This window comes from Aphis gossypii, chromosome 2 (assembly GCF_020184175.1).
Source record: "Aphis gossypii isolate Hap1 chromosome 2, ASM2018417v2, whole genome shotgun sequence".
NCBI classification, from domain to species: Eukaryota; Metazoa; Arthropoda; class Insecta; order Hemiptera; family Aphididae; genus Aphis; species Aphis gossypii.
The window spans coordinates 31,048,619-31,071,724 of NC_065531.1; the positions used below are offsets into that span (position 1 = coordinate 31,048,619).

Here is a 23,106-nt window from a genome sequence, read left to right on the forward strand (position 1 = left end):
ATAATTCAGGTTACAATATGACGTGACACTAGGGTCGATCAAATATCCCTACTTACTGTAACGGGACATTCCAACCACTTAATGAAAACGGTCCTTTTCAGGATATCAATGTTAAATCTGCTTCAAAATCATTCTGAAATCAACCTTCAATGTCAAACAATGCATACTCGTATGTCCTAAATCAACTCGATAAAAATACAGGATTCAGTAATATAATCATTTAGATACAAGATAATATTAAACTAATAATACGAAGTATTTCGAATGCATTCGCCAGCAAAATGTGCACTTATCAAATAACCACAGGTAATTCACCCGACCACAAGTTTTGATTATTTACTAACCTTTATCAAAATTTCAAAGCTTCGATACTAAAAAAGCTAGAAGACTAGAAAGACCAGAAAACAACTAGACTATACTCTATACCTATCAAGTGATTTCTGGAACACAGTGATAACGACTGGTAACAACAGATTCTCTATAAAAAAATATATCAAGAAATTACTGATATTATAACCACGGTGATTAGTACTGGTAGAAAAGGCAAGTCAACAAGAGCTCCTTAGGTGCTGTAATGTTAATCACCATCAGACTAGTTAACAATTGCTTTCAATAAATACGGTCGATCGAAGACCAGTACCATAAGCAATTACCTAACCAGTACACTTACAAGTGTTCCCCGTTACGACAACAATCCAACACCATCCTGGGGGCCTATACTCAAATCAATTGAAAACGTTTTTCGATCGCCGATCCGTCGAAAATAACATTGGTTTCAATTTTCACCAAAAAGCGTATTTTCAAAGTGTTTTTGACTGATGTTTCGATCGTTGAATTCGATGTCAAACTTTGATTATCAGAACTCAGTCGAATCCTAGATTTTCGACTATGATCGGTATTATTACCAACATCAAAACAACTTTATAGTTTTATCTATAATTGATTATTTTTGTAGAAATCTCATAGGTAGTTACTAATTGGTAAGTACCTACTTTAATTCAATATATATGGATACCTAGTTAACAATAATGGATGATGATTTGGATATGCTTATGTATTTTGACAATTTACAATTACAAATAGACCAAAATACATTTTTATGAACAATAAAAAAAGATACATGATGCAAGATGACCCTTTTATTGGTGAATCGTAATTTACACTATAAAAGTCGCTACTCATGTATTAACAATGTTGAATCCCTAATTAATTTTATGATATATTGTCAGAATTATCGGACAGATTATTTATAGGGACCTACCGATTGTAATAATACGAGTGGATACGATGATCCAAGAAACCAAGCATCACACCCAAAATTTACCAAAAAAACATTACCAGTGATTATAGGGGTTTGACGACTTTGTATCGATGAATGTATTTGGCAGCCCCGAGGACGAACAGAAAATCCTACAGATGCTCAAGACCTCATATCTGCCAATCGACAAACAACCCAAACCTATTCCATAACTGAAAATAGCATTTTTGTAGAGTTTGGTTTAGACGATTATTTAAAGACCATCTTACATTCTGGCCACCTTATGTATGAAACCTAAATATGAATGATAAAATAAACCAATATGATTGACCCTAAATCCAATGTAATAATTACAATTTGGCGGGGGAGGGATTTACATAAAAAAAATTTTCACTACTCAACAATTTTACTACAAATACAGAAATTTACACATGGAAATAATGCACTATAATACATGAATATCTAACAATACGTTATACAGTTTAAGTCAAAAAATTATTTACATTCATAAATAACTTTCACATTAAGTATATATTTCTATATTCAAAAAAAAAAAATAAAATTTTAATTAAAAACATTTATAGAGTTATATAATATTAAATCATCAATCGATTCTTTGTAATCTTATCTTAGATACTTTATTATATATAAATATTTGTACTTATGGTTTCTTCATAAAACAATTTTAAAATATTTTACAACTCAATATTGTTGATTTTCCTTTTGATTCTATTACAACATTTTTTAAATTTTAATTCTTAGAAATAATAAGTTAATTGCACAAAAAAATGATAAAACTAACACAAAGTTAAAAATACTAATAAATGAATAACTATTACTTAACAAGAATCAAGATTCACAATAATTCGCAGATTGTACTTAAGTATATTTTTCTAGCACCCACCACATTCAAAATATTGCAGTTTTTTATTTGTACGAAATCATAAATATTTAATAATATCTATTAAATAAAATAATTTAACTAGGTGTCCAAAATTGCCAACCTAATAATAAATCTAAAATTTACTCTATTAAAATAATATATTTACATCGTATCAAAGTTATTTTTTCGTAGAATATTGTGTTTATAATAACTTTCATTAATACAGCTGTTGGTAATGTCGATAATAGGAGGATAAATTATTATTTTTAATAAAATATTCCACAATTTTGTACTTTCTAGTAATAAAGTTTAAGAAACATCATAAATGTCAGAATATTATTAGCTTATCATAATATGTAGGTACACATATATTATATATATATGTATAACTTATATGATAAATTCAGAATAAAAGTTATATTATTTAAAATATTTAACAACAATAAACATAAAAATACTTAGAATAAACATTACAAAATTGGAAAACTATAATTTAATATCCTATTCACTATTGCCACTGGTCATAGAATACAACACACTATAGTTAATTCATTTAACGTGCGTTAAAAATAGGTAAAAACTACATATTATTACATAAAACTATAAACGCAGAATACAATAATCTAAAATAATAATAATTTAGTGATGCCCAAATTTTCGTGCATGTTTATCATAATGCGCATTTTTCTAGTACTTCATTTTAATAATAATTGGTTTCGTTGTGACATTTCTTAATATATTTTGTTTTTTTATTCCATACTGTTCCTCCGGGGGTAGGTTTTCTCTTCTGTTCGTCGCATTTTATCTTATTTTTTTTTTAGCGAAAACTCTATCTGGGATAATAAAATGGTCCCCAGGCGAATGGTATACATTCATTCTTGTCATTCCGTTGAATTATACGTTTCACCCTCAAATAATAATTAAGATACGAAAAACCCGTTTTGAAAATCCACACTTCCTTCATTTTGGTAATGTAAGTAACGATTCGTTTAACTTTCTGGTTACCCACTGATATGCACCAAATGTAACCTTATTTTTTTACACTAATTAGTTAAGAAAACAATAAATAAAAAACTGTACAAAAATCAGTTTGAATATTCGTACATTTCAATGTTTTTATATAGCTTTTGAAATATTGTCAAAATTAATTTAGTCTGACAAATAGAAATTAATGAAAACTCGTAGAGTTTTTACTTAACAACTCATACTTTAACACCAAAAGAATAAATATTATTGTAAAATATAACTCTTTCTCTTCGTTTGGAACCTTTACTAAGTACAATAACGATAATTATCGAGCTTGGTGTGTAAGTTTTTGTTGGGTTGTTACTATGATTTATAAATTGTATACTAAATATTTTAATTTCTTTTAAAGATTCCCTTAACTTTAAAAAAAAATTAATTATTAAAGATTGCTATCAAAATATGAAAGGAAAAAACATGATTCAACTTTATAATTAAAATTTTAAATAAAAAAAAAACATTTTCGTGTACTATCTAATATTTTATATTGTATTGTAGATAAAATAAGACAGTGACCACTGTTAAGCATCTACACCAACAAAATGTAACACAATTACCGTCACTCCTTTAAAAATTGGATTTTTTTCAATTCTTGTTTCAAAACTCCGTGAAGTGCACAACATTGACTTTGACTGACATATTATCCACATAAACGTATACAAACACACCCTTTTACCTCAATATAATCTCAGACCCGTCATCTGAAATAATTTTCAACATTTTAAATCCCAAAGTGTAAAGATGATGTTGAATAATTCACGAGTTGAATCAATCTTGTTGTGATGAGTAGAGAACAGGGAAGGGATATCAAGGGCACAGAAACCCGGTGATATCAATTAATATAAAACTGACTGAGTAGAGAGGAAATAGGTTTGCACGCTAACGAGCAGTACGATGCGGTATTCTTGGCCATTAGAAATTCAAATTTTTACTTGAACCTCCACCACTACCACCACCATTGTTGCTATGAACACATTACCAAGACCGAATAAATTACTTCTGAACTAGGGAAGGGGGCGCCTGTTACGCTTAGAGGTGCAAGTTATGAATGGTACCGACAACTTCCACGCCCGCCGCCATCCGTACTTACCACCACAAGTCACTACTACCAGTAACCAGTACAAGACAAGTTTGTATTGTCTTGTAGAAACTATTCAAATTCGAACAAGAGCTGAGCCCGATGGGACCGCAAACACGTCTCGTGATGATAATAGACTTTCTCGACGTTCGACCGCACCGATCCAGAGCATTGTATATTATTACATCTTCAACGAGCACAATAGTTCGTTGATTAAAAATGACACTATATCTATATAATATTCATATCTACAGTACTGAGTATTTTCTAATCATACTATTACTATTGGAGAGGTGAAAGCTCAGAATTCATTGGTTATGTTTAAGCTCTATGACAATTATAATAAAACTTCTTTAAAAATACAAATGATTAATTTATACAACAATAATAATACTCGAGATAAATTTATTTTATTACACTTTATATTCTATGACAAAATATAAATGAAGTATGAACAACATCTCAAATCCTATTATTATAATTAGCAAATAGTTTAAAAGTTACTATGTATTATAATTTAAATAATTAAATACATTTATAAATGCAATCAATTAATTACAAATAAGTACTTGCAATGAATAAAATATTTTAATTATTTTAAAATTTAAAAGTCTTATTAACATTTTTAATTCAAAGCGTAAATACTTTATAAAATATATTTTCAAATATTTAAATACATAATATACAATAGATGCTAAAAATATTATATTTATAAGTTTTTATTATTAACAATTACTTTTTACAATTAAAAATATGATTTATATTGAGTAACTCGATTAATGCTGATAAAAAATAAATGTCCAAAGTAGGTATACATTTTATAACAATCAACCAATATTAATTTTAATTTCATAAAACAATTTTATTATTTAGATATTCTTTTACACTTAAATATTTCTAAAACTACTTTAAAAAAATACATTTATAACATATTTTACGAAGGGGTTGAGTTAAACATATTATATAAAACATAAATTATAAGTTAATATTAATAGTATACTGTATACCTACTATTACTATTTTTTTTTTATCATAAGCAAACCACTTAAACCCCTCTACTCATATTTAAACCACTAAATACAGGTGTTTTGTAAGTATTCTCATGGGTATTCTCCGAAAAAATAATATTTTTTAATTTTATTTCGGGTACCTAGGTATACAAAGTTAGCATTGCAAATATTAGTTTTTTATAAATATTTAACTAAAAGAGAACATAAAAATAATCCTTATAAAATACATTTATTGGTGTAATAATATTTAATTGTCTTTTTCGCTACTTAACCATCAGCATAATTTTCTGCTATCTACTTTCACAAAATTGCATTTCACTTATGCGATTCTTAATTTATTAAATATGTACATTTTTTTTATATTTATTAATTACTAACCAAACCAATGTTATTTGAATGTAGTGAATGTAATAAAATATATAATGTTTTCTTTTCATTTTATTGTGATTTTATACAATTATACAATATTTAGTTAGTTAATAACCTATTTAGTTTAATTTGACAATATAAATGTCCCCATGAATAATCATTCATTAGCTTATTTTACAAATAGCAATCAATTTTTACATAAAATATTAAATACACAAACATCAATAAATATTTTTTCATCATACAGAATAGTTTCTAAATTATTAATAATAGTATGTTAAACTGTTACAGGCATAAACATTTAATAATATTAAATGTTTCCCTAGTTCAAACATTGCAGTTTAAACTCCTCAAGTCTTAAATTACGTTTTACGATATTATTTGGTAGCCGAAAATTATTTTTCAAAAATATTTTCTCATTTAGGCACTATTTAGATATAAAATAGAGGGCAGGTTTCTATAGGTTTAATGAACTAGGTTTAGTGGATTTGTTTGAAGACCAAGAGGAGGGGTTGAAATATAGGATTATGTTTTCCATTAGCGTTCCATTAGCGTTTCGGACACAAGAATTCGCCACGAGAGCTTTTCTGGGTACCACAACCGGAGCCCTTTCTCCAAAACAAAACGTCTCCTACGAGCACACCGTTTCTCCGATTGCGCAACGAAATGTTATTCCATTGGGATTTTATTGTATTCACAAAAAATACCACTTGAGATATTACTTCTTTTTCCCCGGTGTATTCTTTTTAGATAGCAAAAATCTATTAATAATTTTAATGCTTATAAAGTTTTAAATTTTTATATGTGTCTTTAAGCTTTTATAATACCTCTTGCATATTTTTAATACTTGAACTTACGATCAATAAAAAATAAAAACAAATATGATTTTAATTCAGCATTAATTGACTTAAAAGTTAACAGTTTACTGTGTTAACGTTTACTGAGGAATAATTTAGGTTAATAAAACTCGGAGCTTAACTGTAATGAAACGGCATTATTAAATATTCAATAACCAAACAAATAAAGTTAAGTGAAAAATAGAAAGGAAGTATATCAGGGATATAACAATTCAAAAGTACTTTAATATTTTAAATATTTTATGGAATTTGTATAGACTAAAAAATAATACAATGTAATATAATATGCATAATTTAACACACAATATGATACATTAATAATAATATGATATAAACTACATTGATTATAACAAATGATTGCCATACGTTATTATGTAACTTAAATTATACTAATCAAAATTGAATACATTATGCATGACATACAACAATTATGTACTCTTATAAGCGTATAGATAATCAGTTATAAATATGAATAATCCACTTTCATAATTTTATATAAAAAAATAATAACTAACAACTTGAGCATAGTTGAGTAATAATTTTGATTATTATCTTAACATGTTAATTTTCATTTTTTCGAAATTTATTCCTAACATTTAAAAATGTTAAAGATATAGTCAACGAATTTATCGTTTAAAGTAAGTACCGCTAAAATAATATTTTCAATCAACCAGGCATAATTTTTTAAACATTATCCTTTTGTAAAAAAAAATGCACTATAGCTCCATTAGCTACCACATGTATAATTAGTATTGATCAGATTTTATGTAAAACCAAGCCCAATTAAATAACAAGTATATTAATTGTATATTTGTATTGTTGTCATGTTCGTTTTATGAACCAATATTTAATGGTTTATTGTTTTTGAAAGGCGAATGTAAATCCATTTTGTTTCAATAAATAATATATAGGTATATGTATATATTTTTTTAATATATTTAATGGTGTACAAAAAATAAGGTATTTTCATAGACTTGTATAATTAAATTTTACAATTTCATTATATCGTTTAAATTATTTCTTATATATTTTTAAGATATTGAATAATTAAATAATAAATTGCATGTTTCAAAATAATAAATTAAAAGACAATACTATAGAACGCTATTGTTTTAAAACTGTTATTTAGTCCAGTAATTAACAATGATCTATTAGCTCTAATTAGGAGCATAATATCTATTTCACTTCCTTTAAATGCAACATTGGATACCTAGTTGGGTTGTAGTCAATATGGCAGTATCCATTTAAATTATAAATTACTGGATCAACTGTTTTATTCAACTCACCACTAATTGATTACAACTATCATCGTATTCATTTTAAGAACATCATACATTAAATTTTTAAGAAAAAATTTAAATAAATTATTTTTTGTACAAACATGATGATTTAATAATAATATTTAATACATTTTCAGAGTTATTTACTTGGCCCCACGCCAATTAGTTATTATTGTGAAATTAATAAATGCTAGTACGAACAATTTGTATTGTTTCATGTGTTTTTTACAATCTGTATAGACATAATAATTTCCAATTCTGGTTATTACTTCTATTATATTACCATGTCATAGTGAGCTAACCCGTTTTGTCGGAAATAAATAATAATAAGTTACCAAATTTTTCCTCCATATATAGGATAACGTTATTTCTGTTTGACTATCATAACGCTTACAATAAAACAAACCTAAAATGTTATGTAGTTCTGCCATTTGTAAAAACAAAAATTTGTTTTAAAAATAAGTGGATAGAACATAGAACAATTTCATTATACCGCAGCTCACAAATCATAGATCTGGTTTCTAGCAATTCGGGTTAAATTAAATCAATTTTTAAAAAAGCAAATAAATGAAATAATATATTTATATAGCATTGGATAAAGCTTTTGAACTCGATTTAATCAATCTGACAACGGATAAACAACCTTACAATAACGTGATACCACCAAAACGATATCGTGCGATAACGTAGATCTCATTAGTCGTGATCTGTGGAATTTAAGCAATTACACTTTCACGAAATATACAGACGGATATTTAAGTCTCTTTAGCAGTGAAACGGTATGATATTAATATAATAATAATGATAATGTAATTAATATACACACGATGCCAGAACTAGTAAATTTGTATTTACTACTATGATTATTCATATTCTACAATAATTCATAATTATTTATGCTTAACCTAAGTATATTATATATAAATGAATGTTTCTTCGTCAGTCCACTATAAACTCAAAAACTGTTTGACGTTTTCAATTAAAGTTATAACAATTGATTCCTCGAGACTCGTAGAGTGTTTATTTCTTCAACTCTTATATAGGGTGTTATCAAAACTTTATACCTGTAACTTGTTACAGGGTGACTCACACATAAATTTAGTTTTAAAATATGAAAAATTTTAATATTTTCTGGTTAATTAAATGATTTCCATTGACTACATATTATTATATATTAATATTATAATTAATAAAACTATAGTATAAAAAATGATTAAAAATATATTTAAGGAAAAAAACAAATATTAAAATCAAATACTTATGAACATACCTAAGTACATCGATTACATTTATGATTTGTAATTTTAGACATATATATGATAATTTGGTATAAACACATAAAGACGAATACCGTTTTTAACGGTATTAGATTTACGCTATATCAAAATATTATGTCCACAATTAAGAAGTGAAAAATCATAAAATAAATCATTTTAATTGTTGTGTTTGCTTTATATCATATGTATTATAAACAAAACGGAAAACTACAGTTAAAGAGATTAACTTCAAGCCGGTCGCATAGTCGGGTAATTACGGCTAGTTACATATTATTATATATTAATTTAACTGTACCTACATTACCTATACACATGACGACGTGACGTTAAGATATAATCTGCAGTGCAGCGAATACACACTACCGGACTGGTGTGTAAATCTTAATTTGGAGACTAAATAATATGTTTTCAAAAAAGTAAGTTTTATTTTGGAAGTGATAGCGTTTACAGTTTTCTACTATACAAAAAATGTAATTCCCGCGTGAGGAAAATTTCTAATCACGATACTACAACTGCCTATAACATTTATACAACACCAACGTTGCTCTGTTCAATAGAACAGTTTTTTTTTTTTTGAAAACCTACGAGAAACGGGGGGGACCTCTAACACTAGCACCCAGAATACCGAATCGACAGCCTCGTGTCGATTCGACCTGCCGGTCGGGGACGGACGATATGACGTGCTCTTAAGCCGTAAGTTCGATATACTATATCATATTATACAGGAAACACAAACCTCGTTTGTTGTGGACGTTTGAGGACGACGTGGCAGCTCGGCCGGCCGGCAGCACGGTCGTGGCGCACAACAGCAGGACACCCAGCCGCACGTACAACGACAGCATGGCTCATTTGCAGCGCACATGACCACCGACCACCATCGTTCACGTTGTCACGCGGCGTCGAGATCCCTCCACGAAGCCGGTTTCTTATCATACGCTTCGGCACTCGCACCACATCCGTCGTACCATCGCGCGTGCGATCGACTCGCGCACCCCCCCGGCGGGCACCACGACCCCCACAAAATGAAAACGACCGATTCGCGCGACGAGTAACGATTATACAATATTATCGATGATTATTGTAAATAATTATAAAAATTATATTATTACGACGCGAACGACGCGGCGTCAAAAGCGACGTTTGTGCATGTGTGCGTGTGTGTGTGCGTGTATTTGTAAGTGAGTGAGTGCGTGCGAGTGTGTGTGTGTGAGTGAGAAGGTTAAGTGATTTTTTATTTATTTATTTTTTTTTATTATTTTTTTTTTCTAATAATTATTTATTACGCGAAAACGATATTAGATCGAAACCCTATGCGCGAGAAACCGGGGGGCGGTCTCGGGACAACAGTCGCACAGCGTACAGTTCGCCGATCTGTGTGTGCAAGGTTCCGCGTTACGGGGCACGGTGGCGCGGGCAGCCGTTCACCGGCGCTTTTCGGTCATGCGCGCTGCCCGGGCGCCTAGGGATAACCGCCGCGTTTCGCCGCCGGGACGCAGCACCATCTCGGGCCCGGCGGCAGGCGTGTGCGTCATTGCCGCGCGACCCGTCCGCCCGTCCGCCGGGCCCCCCCGTCAGCCCGCCGCCGCCGTACACCTGGCTCCGCGACGAGATGTGATCGCCGGCCGCCACAGCCGCCCGCCCGCCGCCGCCGCCGCCGCCCGTTCGCCTTTATTCGCACTCGACCTATTTCAGTTCCTCTCCCGCCTATAATAACTCGTGTACTCGTGGCGGCGTTTCACTGTATATATACGCTCTGCCGTCCGTCGCTCCCGTCCGCCGCCCACTCCGATCATTTCTCCCCCCCCCTCCCGCCGCCGCTTGTGTACGCGTCCACTGCCGTTACCTATCTCCGTCTCGCTATAGCTCTCTCTCTCTCTCTCTCTCTCATCCACTCTTCCGCAGTGCTGCAGCGACGGTGTGGTGAATGCCACCGCGTAGCCAATCGGTGTTTTCGCATAACAATGGTATATATCGCCACCGCCGCACATATACGATCGCGACAATGATACTTGTCGCGATGGTGTGGCGACCGACGTGTGTGCAGTGTGTGTGTGGAGGTTGATGCTGGAGGTGGTCGATGGTGTCAGTGGTTATTATATGGTCGTGCTGGTTGTGCTGGTGGACGAGGAGGAAACGGTCGGGCTAGTGTGTCGGCGGCGGGTGGGTAATGGCGTAGAGTGGTGCCCACCCGCATCTCGCTGCTCCCAGTTTTTCACTTACATATATTATACACATGTATATTACGAGACAATACCACTTTTCCCTTTCACCACCACTGTTATATTATTATGTGTGTGTGTGTGTGTATCAGTTGGGAAAATGTTTGACCGCGATAATAGGAAAAAATCATTTTTAAAATACAAAACCGTTTTAGTTTCAATTAAAGAACGGACGGCGCGAATTTTGTACGATTTCCTCGATCGTTTCACCCTAACGCAATCGTTTGCTGTCACACATAATATAATCACCGAACAGTTGAATTCTATGTTTGATACTTCGGTAGAAGTAAGCGCCGCGTACTGTCCACATACTCACTGACATATGGAAAATATAGTTTATAACGCCATAAGAAAAATACCCGCTTACGATATTTATATAAATTTCTTCATTCGTAGTTTGTCGAAAACATTGTTTTTTTAATCCTAATTAAATAACTATAATGAAATGTGATGTATATAGAAGTTGTTAGGTATCGAACAATTGGTGGTAATACTGTAAAAGTGCAATCCGTCATAGCAACTGCAAACGACGTGAATCCATTAAAAGAACAGCCGAAATAGATTTTATGTAGTAACGCATGTAATATAAATACGAATTAATGATCAAATAAATAATATAAAAGTACTGCGTATATTTTAATGAGAGCTTTTTGAAAATACAATATTTTTTTATAGATCTTTAATTGAATTACGATTTTAAAAAACTAAAATAATATTATTGCTAATTATCGATATTTTGACCAAAAATAGCTTTAAATAATTAAATTATGACATAACTCGTCCAATTCATCTAGGTCATCGGCGACCGTTACAATTTTTAAAAATCAGAGGTCCGACAACCATATTAAATAGAAAAAAGCTATCGTAATTATTTATGACGTAAGCCGATGGCCAAGATGAATTGGACGAATTAAAAATGCCATAATTTTCACTCGCTTTTATCGCCTTTATGAAGTATTTTAATTCTTAAAAAAATCAAAATATTATATAATAATGATGACTAATTAGCTGATGAAACCGGAAACTTGAATCCTAGACATTGATGTAGCAAAATAGCCTAACCAAAACGCCGTGATACTAACAAATATTATTATTTATTAATAATAATTATTAGCATTGTTTCTATAAATTTTATTTATTTATCATAGAAGTATAATTTTTATTTTTATTAATATTAATATTCTTCTTAGTTTAAAAAAATGTTTATTAATCATGTTAAGTTTTTGTTAGTGTTAATAAAATAATAAATAATAATAATAATACAATATTTTGGATATATATATTTTTTATTAAAAATAACTTGAATGAATTATATAATTTTTGTGTTTAGTGCAAGGAAATAGTTAAAAATATAATAAGTTAAATTTAAAATTAATTACAATTTGAAAAATATAAAAATATATTATGGAACGAAAATATTAGTTAGAGCAACACCAACATGAGTAGAAAACTAAAAAAATATAATATTTTTTAATCAAACTCGTGCCTGGGGACGTAGAGGGAAAAATTAAATTTCAATTAATGAACACATAAAAAGCCAAAACAGATAAAAATATGAAACTGTTTATTTTGTAAAAACAAAATGATAAAAGAATTAAAGTTTTAATTGGATGTTTATAAAAAAATGTTTACTTTAGAATTTAACGCGATCGCGAAAAAATCAAAAGTATATAATATTATTTTATATTTATATTATTCATGTATCACCAAAAAAATTAACCATATCACACAAATTATTATTATGTATGCTTTATGAATTATAAAGAAACTAACAAAATATAAATATTATGTTTGTTCATGTTATTTAATGGAAATTGGAAACTAATACCAAAAATATTTAAGTTCAAAATAATTTTATATGAACAAAAATAATTAAATACTAAGCACCTAATATTTTTAATTATAGTTTAAAATTCAAAACTTAAACTAAACTTTGTTTTTTCAATTCTAGCATAATTTACATAATATATTCACTTCAATAATTTCAGCCACATAATTACTTCAAATCCACAAAAATGTTATAATATTTGTGTCAGAAATACATATATTTATAAAACAGTCATCAAAATGTTTATAATTTTAGATGGAGTAATTTAAATAGGGATTTAATCAAAAACACATTAGAAAAGTAAATATGATTGTAATTACAGGAACTCATAAATCACAAAGATTTCCGGGAAACAAATGTATATTTTAAAAGTGAATGACAATTAATAATATTTGGAATTGCATTTATACAATTATTATCTTATACCTAATTAGTACCAAGATATTTTACATTTTGATGATTATTTTCACAAATTAATTTGAAAAGTAAAGTAACATTTATTTATTCTGTTTCTAATTTACAAAACAAAAAAAAAGGATAACAATATTTTCAGAATTTAATCAAAATGAAATGAGATCATAAAAACTCATTTAAATAAAAAATATATTTTGTTAATCAAATAAAATCCATAATGTTTTTAATTTTTTATAAAAATATATATGTATTTTATGAGTTATTATATTTAAAGTCCAATGAAAAGTTGATGACATCAACTTCCAAGATATTTTAAACCTATAATCATTCAAATTAAAAAAAAAAGAGAGAGAAGTATGTAAGCGCTTTGCTGCCGAGCAAACCTCGTCATTGAGTAAGCCACTGTAAATTATAATATATGTGATAAAATGTAATTCAATGATGATAAATCATTGTAAATGATAACGTTTCTGAGCGAGGAAGGTCAGCCTATATTACTAAGTTTATCATATGATATCATATTTATATTGTTATTATAGTAATTTATTTTACTATTACTAATACAATAAGTTGAATTATATTTTTGCTGAAAACAATGCATCCATTATATTATTAGTATTTAATTTTTATAATAATATTTTATATTTATATCATATTATAATATTATTGTTATTCACTTTAGAGTTTTGAGTTAATACCGAATTACCGTAATACGGTATGAAAAGGTTCGTGGTAAAAATTGGCAATAACATAAAATTTTGAAATATTTTGAAATATGTAAATAAAAATATAAAATATAATAATATATACAATGTACCTATATAAAAATCTGAATTACAAAAAATAACTAAAATCGATATTGTTTAAATAACTATCTAATTTCGTTCAAATTAGAACTTCAAATCTGTATAACAAAAAATATACTGATATAAATCTAGTTAAGCAACATCTCAAAATTTCGGATTTTTTTTTTTAGAAATCTATGTATTTCCATATCTTAAAAATTATGGCGCCAAAAGTTTTTCCCGGAAATCATTAGCTTAAGTTATAGCCTACAATATTCACAAAGTGTATACTTTTATACTTATAATATTTTGAGTTTAAAAAAATTATATATACATTTTAACAGTAAACAGATATAAAAAAAAAATTGATCATTAATTCACTAAAAATTTCTATAAACATTTGAAATAGGAATTTTAACAAATTTCATCAAAATCACAAAAATTAGCGAATTTTGTATTTGAAAATTAAAGGTTCTTAATTAATTTTGTGACCTGTAAAAAATAAATATTTAATAAAAAGTCAAATTATTTTTTATGAGCGCCTAAATATTTACGATATTACATTTTTCACATATAAAATTACTATTTCTCCTCAAACAATTTTTATTATTTTGTTGTAATCCAAAAATAAATAATAATTCAAAAATGCCTTTAAAATAAAGTTTTAAGTTAGTCCTTTGATCAATATATTATATTATCAGTGACAACAAATCATAGATAATTTAAAGTTAAACTTCCTTAATTTGAAGTTATTGCATCAATAATAAAAGTAAAATTATATAAAATACTATACTACAAATGGAGGTTGCCTTCCAAGATTCGTCCAATACCCCTACCCTAGGTAATGTCTTACTGTTTAGACTTTGGACACATGTTAAAAATTACGGGTGTGCTACCACCTTCTGAGAATTCATATTTTCGGTATACTCTCACCTTCCGCGAATTTTCTGATGTCTATCTATAGGGCGAATGTAAGTTCCCACACGAGATATAGCAGGTAAAAATTACCCCTGGATATGCGTACGTAAGTTCCCACACGAAAAAAATTACACTTGTTCGTAAGTTCCCACATGAAAAAAAATTATACCAAACACCAAGGCTAGGCAAAGAAAAGTAACTTAACTTAATTTAAAGTTAACATTTTCTAATTTTCAAAATAAAAAATTTCAGACACAGAATATTGTTATATAAATTGTTTATAATTTTAACTTTTAATTCGTTAATGCTCAGCCTTGTCAAACACAAACTTCCTTCCCACTTTATTCAGACTTAGGACTGACAACTTAAACGTAGTTGGTGTGGTTAAAATTTGTTTTGTTTTTGTATTGCATAAAAAAAAGTCCAATTCAATTTTTAATTGAATCTAGTCCGTATAATATATAATAAAAATTAATAATATAATGTGTATAATATTTATTATGTATAAAATAAAAATAATAATAGAAAAAATCAAATTTTATTTGGTTTATTGCGCAAGCTCAAACACTTCACATAGTCATACTGTATCATTTTTTTTTTGAGTTATAATCTGATATTTTATTATTTATATAGTTTTGTTTTTCTTCTGTTTTTTTACTTATTTTTTGAGGTCTATTTAAATTTGATGTTCTCATCTTTATATATGTATTTGTTTGAAACATTTTTAAAACTTCTATTATTTTAAATATATTAGGATGATGATGATAAAAACTTACGTACGGGTGTACTTTTTTCCGTGTGGGAACTTACGTACGGATGTATTTTTTTTCGTGAGGGAACTTACATATGTACCCGCTTACCTGCTATATTTCGTGTGGGAACTTACTAACTCCCTATCTATACTCATCCACTCGATGGATAATAATGTGAAAAAGTCAGTAATAAACATCAGTCTGTGTCGGTATGTTGTTGCAATTTTGTACCTCTGTTGTCACAGTGCTTCTATCAATAACAAATAGCAGTCTGTGGAGAAATTTCTAAGCAAGACATTTTAACAGAAGTAAAAACAAAAATAATACCGTATTGTTGGGTTTAGAAGAAGAGCAAGATGAATTCGAAGAACGCCTAACCCCTATAACGTCAGACGCCCTTCAATATTTGTCTGAATTTCGAAGGTATGTTGAAGAACAAAACAATGGAAGTGAAAATGTTTTTAATTCTATAAATGTACAAGAAGACTTTCTGAACCTTAACAAAATCAATTCTACAAAGCAATCAGTCATTTCTAAATACTTTGTTAACTTTAATTATTTAATGAATTAATGTATACAGCACAGATTTGAGTATAAACTTGTCCAATTTTTTACTTTAGTACTTTAAAATTTAAATAATAAAACATTTCATTTGTAAAAAACTTGTATGATTATTGTTTTATGCCTTCTAAGAGCTTACAACTTAAAAAAAGTCAAACTTTCATAATTTGAATTTTTTTAATTCGGATTTCTTTATTGGTTCCTTCGGATTAAATTTGACCAAAAGTTTATATATTATCATCTTATACATACATAGTATGATTTTCAAAATATTTTTACCGTTTTTTAAATATTCTATTGTTTTAAGAATTTTCCTTTTACAAATGTCAATAAAAAATTATGAACTGGGTCAGAATTCTTGAAAATTGATTTTAAGTCTCCAATAAGATCTTCTTATATCTGTATAAAAATATTAAAATTACTTAGGCACCATTTTTAATCAAATTTTTTCAAATTTCGTTAAAATTACTAACATTTATAAACCACAAGTATTTTGTAGAAAAAAATTTATAAATCTTAAGTTTTTATAACTACGATATTCCTCATAAGTAATTGATATCAGAACTAAAAATATATAAACATAATTATTTTTTATAGACATTTAAAATTCAATGTTAGACATAATTACCTAAATATTTAAACGATGAATAACAATATTCGTTATTTTGTTATAAGTTATTTAAAAACATTATTCGCGGAGACTTCAAACCTTAACATATATTATGAATTTTATTTTACGCAGAGACATTTTTAAAATATGTTTATTAATTTTATAATATTACCTATTTATACTATAGACCTTTTTACATTTTTTTACTGTATTGTGCTATTGACTCAAAAGTTAATATCAATAATATAATATAATAAATTTAATATTTTTTCCAAAAAATAAATCAATATTCATAATACTAATAGTAAAATTAATTACTTTAATAACAATATTATCATAAAATGTACTTGGTGATATAGGCTGACTGATGGTATCTACTTAAAATAGTTTTTCGTATACAATGATATATCATTAAATTCATATTTAACATATCCATTATAGTTACTCACTACTTAGTTACACCTACTATTATACAGTAGAGTTATTTAATCCCACTTGCCCGCCTTTTATTTTATTAATTTTAAACTATAACATAATTCTCAAATATTGATGATTTTGTTTTTTGAAGAATTTTGTACATACAGAGACAAATTGATTGGAAATTTTGTATATATTTCTAAGATTTGAAACTTCTGTAATACCCCAGAATACAATAGCATATGGGAATGGGATATGTCCAGATTGGTTGAAGGAAACTTTTAAAAACTTATGAAAGTAAACAATTTGAGATATTCATGTTGAACTTAATGAGTGGTCTCATTAGGTTTAGCTAGTGTTAAGTTATTTTATTTTGCTTTGAAGATAAAGTCCTCGGGTGAATTTCCTGTCAAATAATTAACTAAGGTATTTTTCTTCCCTTGAATGGGGAATTACGGAGTTTTTAAATGTAATTTCAGGGCAGTCTTTTGGTCAAAGAGTAAATGCAGTGTGATTAGATTTCAGTTAATTAATTTTTTTCTCGCGGTATTACATCAATGAGATAGCATGTTAAAATAATTTTTAAGACGGTGACCGCAAATGAGTGGATCGGGATGTATAGTTAGTATGCCATCATACTAACCAATATCAATATCATCAGTGTAAGTTTCGATAAGAGTATTTTCGGTGACAGGTATATCATCTGTAAAGGTGATGTATAACTATCACAGACTATTCTAGGTCCCACTCCACTGGGAGTGAAGACCGCACACATCTCCTCTTGGAGAAGGAGGGTAGTATCATATGTATAGAAATATATACCTAGATAAATAGATCACATGATCTCCCTACTATTTACATGTAATAAGCATTGACTAAGACCTTGAGGACGTTTCAATGAACAATAAAAAAAATAAATAAATAAATAAATAATTGTATAAGAAGCTAGGGAGTAATGTCACTTCCTTGCGAGATACCGGCAAGTATATCATGATCGTCGTGATCATCAAGTTTGACTTTGAAAGACCTGTTTTGTAAACAATTATTTGTGAATTTAAGATTTAAGTAAAAGGTAATAAGGAGCGGGAAATATTTTTTTTAACTTGTATTGTAAGCTTATGTGCCAGACTGATTCAAATGATTACGGAACGTCAAGAATACAGCCGAACAGTATTTTTTCGTGTCGAGAGAAGTAGCAATAAGATCAAAAATTCTGTGTAGTTGGTAAAAAGTGGCATGTTTTGAGCAAAAATCAAATGTTGATTCTAGAATGACATATTTTCGTGAGATATTAACAATAGACTCTTGAGAAGAAGTTTTTCTTAATAGTAAAAAATTATATTATTTATTTGATCTGTATGACTGATAACTAGAAATATTCATAGAAAAATATCTATCTACAGTTATATTTATTTTAATTTACAATAAGAAAACAAAATACCTATGCGCATACAGGATCTTCATACCCTCCCACAACATTTTATTATTATAATATTCATGAAAAAGAGAATAAGGTATATCAATTATATTGAAATATCTATTTATTTATTTTTTTATTCCATGTATCACACTGCGTTGATACCAATAGTTTATAAAACTTCATTAAAGCTATTTTTAGTAATGAAATTTTAATTACAAATATTTTATTTTTTTGGAAAGTTCTTAGTATTATGATATATGAAATAGTCAGAAGTGATTGGTATATTTTATCGATATATAATTTAATTTAATATTTCTGTTCAAGCATTGCCGGTTCTTTAATTTTTAATAAAACGCAGTGACAGCAGTTCAAAATACACACAGATTAATATAGTTCCACACAAAAATTATTTAAATTAAATAATCATTAAGTTAAAATGATTAATTTACAAGAGTGATTCTACAAACATGTTAACCGTCGCCATTTATGGTTATAGAAATAAATTTATTTAAATTTAGATTTTGGAATCTGTAAGTATACTTAAAACCCATATATTTTCAACATTAAGAACAATTTTATACCATTTAAGGCGTGTCTCATTACAATATAAACTTGTTTTAGAGTTTGAGAAGTGCCGTGAATGTATGTATATTTTAATGATGGTTGTAATTATTTTCTTATTTTAATATTTGTTGTAACCTATGCTAAACTTTGCAGAAAAATATCATAAGTTGTTTTTATACTTTACACTAATTTAAAAATAGCAAATTTTTATTACCATAATTTTTTTATATGAGTTTCAAATTCAAATGTTAACAACATTCTTCATGACTACAGTAAAATGTGCAAATAATTATATAATTTAAATTTAATAAAAAAATTATCATAAATTGTACTTTAAGTAATTTAAATTTTAACAGCGACCACCCTTACTATAATATTACCTATATTCAACAATTAGGAAAAACAAAAAAAAGTTATCTTCCAAAATACTGGTTATAATACTATAGGGCTTCAGGCTATCCCAATAATATATATAGCAGATATACCTAGTCTATAAGTAATATACGATATACCTGCGTCATTATTAAATTGCATAGGATCATAAGATAATATTATACTACATTATATAGTCTAAAATACCCCAATTATATCTAATCGTATTATAACTGGCCTAATGAATGGTGAGAGTGATGGCACGAATAAACGGACAACATAATATGCTTGTTTTAAAATTGAAATTACGACGTTAATACAATATTATTTTATCAATATACAGTGTATAATATTATACACTTTAACTATGGGCACCCCACAACAACAGTTACGATACCTGTCCTATATGACTGTTTAATATAAAAAATATATTTTTCTTAAACTCGACAGACATATATACAACAGTACATTATTGTACGCTCTGGAGCGTATAACGATTGACAGCGTTTCCAATTGGACGCTGAAAGATTCTGTGAAAAGCAGAACTAGTTGAGAAAACCTTCAAACTATCAATAATATTATGGAGCAAACCACCATGCTATCCGATCCGCCGACAACCAACTCGTGATGCGTTCGATAAATCGTTTCAAATTCGTGTTCGTTTCTCATCCGTCTCAATGCCCTCGTTCCGCGTTCGAATATAAACAGTTTTTTTTCAAATTTCGAACTAAGTGAGAAATGTGTACACTATATATCTACACTATTTGCCCGCGGGTGTGGTACGAAAAGCCGACAGGTTAAAATGCTTACAGTCGAAATAAAGAAAAGTATGAGATATTGACAGCTTACGTTTAAAATATCGATCATCATTGTAATATCTATAAATCAAATTATAGATAATAACTATTTTTAACCTATGAGTATTCATAGTTTTTCTCTTATTCCATTTTGATCAATTATCTTAACTCGCAAAAAAATGTCATCATCAATAATAATTGTTATTATAGTTATTATATTTATAGAATTATTCAAAAAGCTGACTCACCCTTCCCCACATTTTATGTATTAATAAAAAATGTATTCTAATTCTGATTTTTGGAATTTTTAAATATACTTAAATGCCGTACCTACTTTAAATTCTTGAGATTTTTTTTACTACTTACAAGGAATACAGGATATTCCTTAAGTAATACAAAGCTTTTAGCTTTAACAGTTACAAACTTCAGTTTTACAAATAAGAAGCCCGCCGTTTAACTATATTTAACGGATACATTTTTAAAAATGTTGATATAGCTGCTGCTAATTCAAAGTGGAAATGAGAATTATATTAGTTATTAAAATAATAATAATATTTTATTGATATCATTTATTTTTATTATTTCTTAATTATTATTTTTTACGAAATTATAAAATATATGTAATATTTGATCTAGTGTTTATTATACTTGAACTATTTTTATAAATTTTATTTATATTGTATATTACATTTAATGTTAATGGATTACCTAATATTAACCCCATGGCTCATATCCTCATATCTTTCAAACCCATGATTATAAAATTTTTAAAGTTTAATTGGGTAATGTAAAAATAAAACAATGTACCTAATATTCACGTAACACGTGTCTATTTGACTACTTCACGACTACTATATAGGAGTGTAATTGTAGTATATATTAAATAAGTCTTAACCGTTTTATTCAAATTTAAAAATTTAACTTATTTAATTAATAATAAAAAAAATTGAGGTTGTAACTATACAAGTCTGTAACTAATAACTTTCTTATACTAGGTACTTATTAATATTTAATAAATTAAAATTAAGTGAGAAAACAGAACATACATTTTTAAATAGTAAAATAATAATATGATACATATCATATTATACTAATAAACATTTTGTATAGATATACTTTAATCTAATAATTGTATATTATAATATTATGTTTTATTTACATTTTATGAAGAAATCCAAAATAGTTCTTAAATAATATTTCGTTACCTTGCAGACTTATTATTAAATATTTTTAATAAAATCACGAGAAAATATCTTTTATATATGATTTGGGTCTAGGAACATTTTGTATGTTATACTTACCTACATATTATACATATTACATAATATATAAATAACAACTATATTTGTTTTTTTCATATATATTTTTATGGTTTCGAATTTCAATACAGTAAACAATTATTTTATTGATTTTAGTCTGTGCTTTTTGTATTTTTTTATATTACGACGTGAAAAACTTGAAAAGTAGTATAATATTAAATAACTGTTAACAGTACCTAGGTATATTGAAAAATATATTATGTGTAGAATTATAGAATAAGGACTTATCCTTCAAGATTACCCGTATAAGAATCCTGAGTAAATTTAAATGACAGTCTGTACAAAAATATAACTGAAATAAGACTTTAGATCAAAACAACACATAATATTACATTATTAGCTATACAACTATAATAGGTACCTACTTTAAATTCAAATAATGGGTTATATGATTTCGAATTGTTTAATTTTATACAGCACTATAGTGACTGTAAATACCTCTAAACAAATGAAATCATGATATAGTAAAAACATTATAATGATAATAATTAAATGGATGCTACACGTGCGTAAGGTATTATAGCACTTATATAGTTATATCCGTCTTACAAACATACACACAAGTAATAAAAAATCTGAATTCAATAGTTTCAGTTTTGATACCTATATAGTTTTTAATATTAGATAATGAAATGACCTATTAACATAAAATCAAGAACATTATCTATATGCTTTCTCGTGGATTTTTTACAACATTTAAATTACGTAATTATTTTATAATTAATAAATTACACACATTTGATACTGCATACGTTTTTAAGACCAAGACAACACGTTATGCAGAGACGTCCTCTAAAATATTTCTGCTAATATAATACTACCTAATATTATATATTTATATGAGACAGCGGTTCCCAAACATTTTTTTTCTGCGGTGCAGCTTTTTTTTAAACAAAATTCAGCCGCGGTGCGCTGCTGTGAATACATGAAATACATGAAAGACAAAACAAAAAAAAATTCTATAAATTTTAAATTATTTATTATGAGCCGTAAGGCGCGAGGCAGGCGTAGACCGCGTTGCCCTTTAGAAAGTGCTCGCGGTGCGCAGTCTGGGAATCGCTGTTATAAGATATGACATATACAGCTTATAATATG

General features: G+C 28.0%; 2 protein-coding genes across 4 annotated transcripts in view; one reads left to right on the forward strand and one right to left on the reverse strand.

The window, feature by feature from the left end:
- LOC114127383 (disintegrin and metalloproteinase domain-containing protein 11) overlaps nucleotides 1-10,451 on the reverse strand; it is a 228,533-nt gene extending 218,082 nt beyond the window's left edge. For 2 of the 3 annotated variants that reach the window (XM_027991606.2, XM_027991607.2), the window contains exon 1: nucleotides 9,772-10,451. In XM_027991606.2, the coding sequence (XP_027847407.2) occupies nucleotides 9,772-9,877 (106 nt within the window). In that variant the 5' untranslated portion in view covers nucleotides 9,878-10,451. The remainder of the gene's footprint in view (nucleotides 1-9,771) is intronic. The other variant, XM_027991608.2, reaches the window with a different exon arrangement.
- The window catches only part of LOC114127329 (ABC transporter F family member 4-like), a 220,455-nt gene that overhangs the window by 124,433 nt on the left and 72,916 nt on the right, over nucleotides 1-23,106 (forward strand). The gene's annotated exons all lie outside the window — the stretch shown is intronic.